Here is an 8279-nt window from a genome sequence, read left to right on the forward strand (position 1 = left end):
AAAAGGCGTTAGCCGAGCCCATTTTCAGCTGCTTTGATGGGATTTTCCAGGTGAGGAATTCCCCTTGCTCTGGACCAGGCTCGGCTGCGGTCTCGAAGCACTGAACCAAGAGCTAGAATTTCCACTAGCAGGGAATTCCCCTGGCGTCGAGTCCTGTGAATCGAGTCACTGGTATTCTTTTAAAGGGCCACCAAAATTTACATTTACATCTTGTCTCGGTATAGTCAGTTTTCCCTCACAGCACAGGTATTTGAATAAAAAAGTCAAATCATTGCCTGATCTTTTTCCAAAGGGCAAGGGCATCTCAATCTTTTCTTTTCTGAGGCCCCTTAAAACAGTTACAGGAAATCTGGGGTCCCCTATGGGCGTTCTGGCCCTGCTTACTTGTCCAAGGCTTACTTTGTAAAATTGTTTCAGAAAATCTGGGGTCCCCCTACATTAGAGATGTCATTTTAAAGAGTAAACTGGCTGCTTGATATTAATTGTTGACACTCACTATATCAAATTGAACATTGCTTTTGATATTTTAATGTGTGTCAAACTCTATTCTCCCTACTTTTTCAAGGAACCTTTAAAGCTCTGAGTCCCTTTCCCTTAGAGCCCTAGGTCCCCTGCTTGAGAACCACTGGCTTATTTTTATTTATTTTACTTATCCCTTATTTTACCAGGTAAGTTGATTGAGAACACATTCTCATTTAGAGCAACGACCTGGGGAATAGTTACAGGGGAGAGGAGGGGAGGGATGAATGAGTACTGAGAATACGAAGAGGCAACACACACACACACGCCCAGGGCTATATAGGGATGATGATGAGGTGCAGGTGCGCTGGAGGAGATTAGGGTGCGTTGGGTTTCCATTCCGGTGTTGCCGAGGTGGTGCGCTCAGACCAGTGGCTCAGTAGACCGGCGAATCAGAGCGCCGGAGGGGAGCAACGGGAGGAGATGTGACAATGAGCCAGTTGGAAGCTGGGGATGATTAGGTGGCCATGATGGTATGGGAATTTAGCCAGGACACTGGGGTTAACACCCCTACTCTTACGATAAGTGCCATGGGATCTTTAGTGAGCACAGAGAGTCAGGACACCTGTTTAACAATCTCATCTGAAAGACAGCACCCTACATAGGGCAATGTCCCCAATCACTTCCCTGGGGCATTGGCCCTCCAAAACCACTTCAGCAGCATTTGGTCTTCCATCCAGGGACCAACCCTGCTAGCTTCAGAGGCAAGCCAGCAGAGTGGTATACTATATATTTTTAAGAATAATGTGCAAAAATTGTACAATCCAGGTGTGCAAAGCTCTTAAGAGACTTACCCAGAAAGACTCACAGCTGTAATCGTTGCCAAAGGTGATTCTAACATGTATTGACTCAGGGGTGTGAATACTTATGTAAATTAGATGTTTCTGTATTTCATTTTTTCATTTATTCTATAAACATGTTTTCACTTTGTTATTGTGGTGTATTGTGTGTAGATGGGTGAGAGAAAAAATTGATTTAATCCATTCTGAATAGGTATTGACATTGACTACTGGCACACAGCTCGGACACCCATGCATACCCCACAAGACATGCCACCAGAGGTCTCTTCACAGTCCCCAAGTCCAGAACAGACTATGGGAGGCGCACAGTACTACATATAGCCATGACTACATGGAACTCTATTCCACATCAAGTAACTCATGCCAGCAGTAAAATTAGATAAAAAAAACAGATAAAAATACACCATATGGAACATGGGGGATTGTGAAGCAACACAAACATAGGAATTCCCCTTGCTCTGGACCAGGCTCGGCTGCGGTCTCGAAGCACTGAACCAAGAGCTAGAATTCCACTAGCAGGGAATTCCCCTGGCGTCGAGTCCTGTGAATCGAGTCACTGGTATTCTTTTAAAGGGCCACCAAAATTTACATTTACATCTTGTCTCGGTATAGTCAGTTTTCCCTCACAGCACAGGTATTTGAATAAAAAAGTCAAATCATTGCCTGATCTTTTTCCAAAGGGCAAGGGCATCTCAATCTTTTCTTTTCTGAGGCCCCTTAAAACAGTTACAGGAAATCTGGGGTCCCCTATGGGCCGTTCTGGCCCTGCTTACTTGTCCAAGGCTTACTTTGTAAAATTGTTTCAGAAAATCTGGGGTCCCCCTACATTAGAGATGTCATTTTAAAGAGTAAACTGTCTGTTTGATATTAATTGTTGACACTCACTATATCAAATTGAACATTGCTTTTGATATTTTAATGTGTGTCAAACTCTATTCTCCCTACTTTTTCAAGGAACCTTTAAAGCTCTGAGTCCCTTTCCCTTAGAGCCCTAGGTCCCCTGCTTGAGAACCACTGGCTTATTTTTATTTATTTTACTTATCCCTTATTTTACCAGGTAAGTTGATTGAGAACACATTCTCATTTAGAGCAACGACCTGGGGAATAGTTACAGGGGAGAGGAGGGGAGGGATGAATGAGTGTGACGAGTACTGAGGATACGAAGAGGCAACACACACACATACGCCCAGGGCTATATAGGGATGATGATGAGGTCCAGGTGCGCTGGAGGAGATTAGGGTGCGTTGGGTTTCCATTCCGGTGTTGCCGAGGTGGTGCGCTCAGACCAGTGGCTCAGTAGACCGGCGAATCAGAGCGCCGGAGGGGAGCAACGGGAGGAGATGTGACAATGAGCCAGTTGGAAGCTGGGGATGATTAGGTGGCCATGATGGTATGGGAATTTAGCCAGGACACTGGGGTTAACACCCCTACTCTTACGATAAGTGCCATGGGATCTTTAGTGAGCACAGAGAGTCAGGACACCCGTTTAACAATCTCATCTGAAAGACGGCACCCTACATAGGGCAATGTCCCCAATCACTTCCCTGGGGCATTGGCCCTCCAAAACCACTTCAGCAGCATTTGGTCTTCCATCCAGGGACCAACCCTGCTAGCTTCAGAGGCAAGCCAGCAGAGTGGTATACTATATATTTTTAAGAATAATGTGCAAAAATTGTACAATCCAGGTGTGCAAAGCTCTTAAGAGACTTACCCAGAAAGACTCACAGCTGTAATCGTTGCCAAAGGTGATTCTAACATGTATTGACTCAGGGGTGTGAATACTTATGTAAATTAGATGTTTCTGTATTTCATTTTTTCATTTATTCTATAAACATGTTTTCACTTTGTTATTGTGGTGTATTGTGTGTAGATGGGTGAGAGAAAAAATTGATTTAATCCATTCTGAATAGGTATTGACATTGACTACTGGCACACAGCTCGGACACCCATGCATACCCCACAAGACATGCCACCAGAGGTCTATTCACAGTCCCCAAGTCCAGAACAGACTATGGGAGGCGCACAGTACTACATATAGCCATGACTACATGGAACTCTATTCCACATCAGGTAACTCATGCCAGCAGTAAAATTAGATTTAAAAAACAGATAAAAATACACCATATGGAACATGGGGGATTGTGAAGCAACACAAACATAGGCACATGCATAACACACGATAACATACGCACTATACACACATGTACACATGGATTTTGTGTTATAGATAAGTGGTAGTAGAGGCCTGAGGGCACACACTTAATATGTTGTGAAATCTGTTATGAATGTATTGTAATGTTTTTAAAATGTATAACTGCTTTAATTTTGCTGGACCCCAGGAAGAGTAGCTGCTGCCTTGGCAGCAGCTAATTGGGATCCATAATAAATACAAATTCAGGCTGTAACACAACAAAATGTGGAATAAATTAAGGAGTATGAATGTTTCTGAAGGCACTATAGATGTTAGAGATGCAGAGCAGTAACAGAAAGCGCTCAAGGTTAATCAGTTCATCTTGGGCTTGGAAGTGATGAAATGAACTGGCAATTGCAGAGTTACTGGTCTGAAATCCTAATGATGTTGTGTTATGAGGAAGGTACTCACTTAACCTGTGGACGGACCAGTATCAAAATTAGGATAAAAATGTTAAAACTTATTTTTATAGTGTCCACTATCTACTCTGCAATTTATTATTGGTACGGAAATAAATATATTGTTGAAGTTACAAGCTACACTTATCCCTATCAGACAATAAGCTTAGAGACAAGTGACTAACTGAATAGGTTGATATCACCTTGTACATTTCATGGAGACTTACGAAATATCCGTTTTTCTCCTCTTATTTATATTAACTGACAGACCTAATTTGATACACACTAGTATTACATGAGCAGCGAATAAGCAAATTTTCTTTTTTTTTTAGGTCTGTTGCTTTGCATTTGTACTCTTTAATTCTGTTAAGCTTATTATTATTGTGCAATAATGTGTTAAGTGCTATGATCACACAGTTGGCATGAAAAAAGGTCACTGTTATTGTATATGACCCATATCCATGCACTCCTCATGTCAAACTGCCCTGTGATATGGTGATGCAATTAAAAACAAATATTTAGTTATTCTATAGTATTTCATTTTTTTAAGCTACATGGAATTTCATGTTTGTAAAGGATTTTCATTTTCAATGTTGTTTAGATCACATGTAACCCACCTGGCTTCCATTTTATGCTTTGTGATGTTATTACCTTGTAATGTGTTTGGGGTAATGTGATTGTCGATGACAGAGACTTCAGAGAAATGTTGTCACTTAAAAGATTAGTAAAGGGGCATTTATGTATAACAATTCAAACAGCTATCCAAAATATAATATTTCAGCTAACACTTTGTGTTATCCTTGAGGATAATTGTGATCAACCATTTTAAAATGTGCACATTACAACATTGACAGGTAACGGAAATGACTAATGTCAAGGTAGTATAAAATATAACAGAATGTGTCGTGTGAAATAGGTAGAGATTTGTTGCCAGCCATTTAGCACTTCAAACAGCATACTATGTAGAAAAACAGAAATTAATAAAATACTGTTTTGGCCTCACAAAATAACAAAAAGTTATCAATTATGCCTGAACATTAGAGTTCATTGGGAGCTTTGCTTGTCTCAGATGGAATGCCGTCTTGGTTGGTTTCATCTCTCTGTGCAGAGTCCAGCGTGACCAAACCCTTCCAACACGAATGAGCCCCATGAAACAGTGCTCAGATCAATTCCATTTCAATACCAGTCAATACAGGAATTTAATTAGGCATGAAATTCAATGCTGCACACATTGGTCATTTTCCAGTTCAAACTCAACGTCAACTTCAATTCCTGGGTTGACTGAAATGTAAATGGGTTTAACCCCAACATTGCCATGGAGCGACCCTGCAGAATGACCCCTTGTCATGAATTATTCCTTCTCCCTTTCCTGAAGCTCCTTGTCGAGGTTAGATCTTGGGGCTTAGATCGTGGGGTCCCTTCACTAGGCCCTGCTTCTTGAGCATCTCAGGTGTGTGAATGCTGCAGACAAGCAGTCGTTGCTGGAGAACTGCTGCCCAAGCCTGGCTGTACTGCTGTTTGGCTGTCTGAGTGAAAGGGTGTAGGCTTCTGTTTCTGTTTCATTTCTTTGAAAAGCCTACACATCTTAGTTCTACAGACCCGGCCAGAGGGTTGTCTGCCTCCCTGCTCTAGAGGTGAACTCTTCTCCTGGAAAGTAGACATGACTCTTAAGCTCCTCTTAGGCTCCTTGCTCAGCTTCAAAGCTTTCTCTGCATTTCCTCTTCACATTCAAGTATACAATGAGCCCAAACTAGCAGAACAGGCTCTCACACACAGACATGTTTTATGGAAGCCTGTCCTGACCAGTTTGGCCCCAGAGTGTAGATCAACATTAAATCCTTCTTCTCAAGGTGTGCATCTAGAAGTGGTTCTTGTGGATACTTCTTACTCCTTTGCAATAACATATTCCGTAGGATGACCTATGGTAAAGATTAACATTATTGAGTAAATAACTGAAACATTTAAAAGAAAATGAAATACATGCAATACATGGAAACCATCACCATAAAATGTTAGTTTATTTTATCTATTTTAATACAAAAAAATAAGTCAGAGGAACAGCGGGCAGTGTTGTAACTCACATAGCTGATGGTGAATATCAGCAATGCTGCCACAAGCCCCACAATGGAAAGAACTAGGATGGTATCCCTTTCTTCTGATTGGTCTGTGGACTCAAGGCAACCTGCAAAAATGTTTTCCACAAATCCTTGAGCATCACTGGAAACATTTTAAAAGATGAACTCTCTCTGGGTCCAATTTAAAACACTCACATACAGTAGGTCTATGTACCAAAACAAGCACATAATGAGAGTAGAACACTCACCTGTCACTCTGAGGTGAACCTGCCCCTCCTGGTTCTGTTCTCCTACAGGTGCTGCCAGGAGACACTTATACCTCCCGCTATCAACAGCTGTTACATTGGGCAGGAAGATATCGAAAGAATCATCAGCCAAAAGTTCCACTTCACGCTCCAGACCGGCGTACCATTGGGTGGTGCTGTTAGGTGATAGCCTCTTCATCAATAGACCAGACACCTTATTAGAGGGCTCCTCACCGAGCTGGGAGAAGAGGGTGGGAGGTTACTCTATGCCTCTAACGGCTGGTCTTAACCTGGTCTCAGAGCATTTCGTATGATTCTGTATGTAAATCCAAGACGTAGCAGTAAGTATGATATGTTACATTTCTTATGGTATGTATTAATTTGTGGATATCTATCACCTATTTCGTATGATATGTTACAAATTACGAATTTGCTAAACGTTCAAAATATTACAAATTTGCTACGAATTCTAGCTAATGCTAGCTAGGCTAGGAGTTAGCTAAAAGGGTTAAGGTTAGGGGAAGGGTTAGCTAACATGCTAAGTAGTTTAAAAGCTGCTAATTAGCTAAAATGCTAATGTTGTCCCTGATGAGATTCATACTCGCAACCTTTGGTTTGCTAAATATTTGCGTTATATGCCCGCCTATCCTCCCTGACCAATCACCGTCCTTTAGTTTTTGCCTTAAGTAACCATCTGTCTTATGTAACCATACCAAACGTAACATAACACACTAAATGAAGTGTCTCGGATTTACGTACAGAATAATACAAAATGCTCTGAGACCAGGTTGCTGGTCTGGGACCAGTGCTGTATATTTTATGCATATATTGCATACTTCAAAACACACAGTTTGTGCTATCACAATAATAGAAAGCTTACCATGTACCACTTCACTGCCCGGTACTGGACCCCAGGCTTACATATTGCTTTACATTTAAGAATTGAGTCCTCTCCACAAACTGACTTCACCTCTCGTGTAGGCCTATCATGTGTGAGCCCACCTTGCAAGCAGGCAGCTATAGACAAACACAAGGTAAATCATCATTTCAGGTGAGCCTGCCTAGTTAGACTGATATCAAACTCATTGTTAAATAGAAATGACAACATACCTAGAATGCAGACGAGTTGAAAAAACATATTCGTAGAACTACAGCAATGAAGATGATGATCCAGAACAGAAGTTAATCAGTTTATATAATAGGCTCAAATGGACGTGAAACTATGTGTATTCCCGTAGAGAGCCGTCTGCAAATGACTAAAAACATAGAATGTGCTTCGTCACAGTGGGTGTACACGGGCACTTCCGCTTCAGTAATAAATTCAAACAGGACCGCCAGGGTCCCGTATGAGGTGTGAATGTGATCCAATATAATTACATATTCTGGGTGTGATCTCAGGTGCGCGTGCACTCTCCACGGGATTTGCATTTGTTGAGCATATCATGGCGATACAGGGCATTCTCCTATTCTGGATGTGTTTGGGTAGGCTGTTTTTCATACATATGTTTTCATACATAGCGTTAAAATTAAGCAAAATGGAACTTACCGTTGTCACTGGATGTTATTTCTGAATGTTAACTCAATACTTTATTTCGCTGTTTATTAGTAGCTGGGCCAAAGATGGTGGATAAATGAAGATAATTAATTCAGGCCGTTTACCATTGAAAAATAAAATGTCAGTTCCTTTCTGCTTAACGGGGTGGCTATCCCATAGACACCAATGCGATAGCAGCTGTGTCTGGTCGACTTAGTTCATTGACTTCAATTGAACCAGAAAAAATAGCGAGTGGGGTGTCTCGTTTCCTCATCCGTCTCTGGCTAGGCATCAAATGCATTTTACGCACGCTCACACGTGCGATGTGTCTGTCTGTCTGGCGTTACTTGGGTTTCTTTCCGTAGATGAGAAGGCGTTAAAATTCGAAAAGGAAAAATATAAAAGCCTAAATTTACATAGGCCTTTTGCTTACTGAAAGTTAAATTCATGTTCCATCCGCCATCGCATTTGAATCACCACGCTGATTGCGCAAAGGCACACATTTCTGGTAAACGAG

General features: G+C 41.5%; 1 protein-coding gene across 1 annotated transcript; it reads right to left on the reverse strand.

Annotated features, from left to right (window-relative positions):
* Window positions 1–4629: 4629 nt before the first annotated feature.
* Window positions 4630–7482, reverse strand: LOC121570030 (CD83 antigen-like). Its single transcript, XM_045219152.1, has 5 exons — window positions 7339–7482; window positions 7109–7245; window positions 6232–6466; window positions 5990–6090; window positions 4630–5827 (listed from the first exon to the last, which is right to left on the reverse strand). The coding sequence occupies exons 1-5, from the start codon at window positions 7364–7366 to the stop codon at window positions 5675–5677; spliced, it is 654 nt and encodes a 217-aa protein (XP_045075087.1). The 5' UTR covers window positions 7367–7482; the 3' UTR covers window positions 4630–5674.
* Window positions 7483–8279: the final 797 nt, after the last annotated feature.

The sequence above is a fragment of the Coregonus clupeaformis genome, unplaced genomic scaffold, assembly GCF_020615455.1.
Source record: "Coregonus clupeaformis isolate EN_2021a unplaced genomic scaffold, ASM2061545v1 scaf2098, whole genome shotgun sequence".
Classification (NCBI taxonomy): domain Eukaryota; kingdom Metazoa; phylum Chordata; class Actinopteri; order Salmoniformes; family Salmonidae; genus Coregonus; species Coregonus clupeaformis.

Bases quoted from the DNA above. Each gene is read 5' to 3' on its own strand.
- LOC121570030 (XM_045219152.1), bottom strand. From the start codon at position 7,366: ATGTTTTTTCAACTCGTCTGCATTCTAG. The intron at 6,467-7,108 runs GTAAGCTTTCTA...CTCTTCTCCCAG, and splicing joins GGGCAGTGAAGTGGTACATG to CTCGGTGAGGAGCCCTCTAA. The intron at 5,828-5,989 runs GTGAGTTACAAC...TCTTTACCATAG, and splicing joins TGATATTCACCATCAGCTAT to GTCATCCTACGGAATATGTT.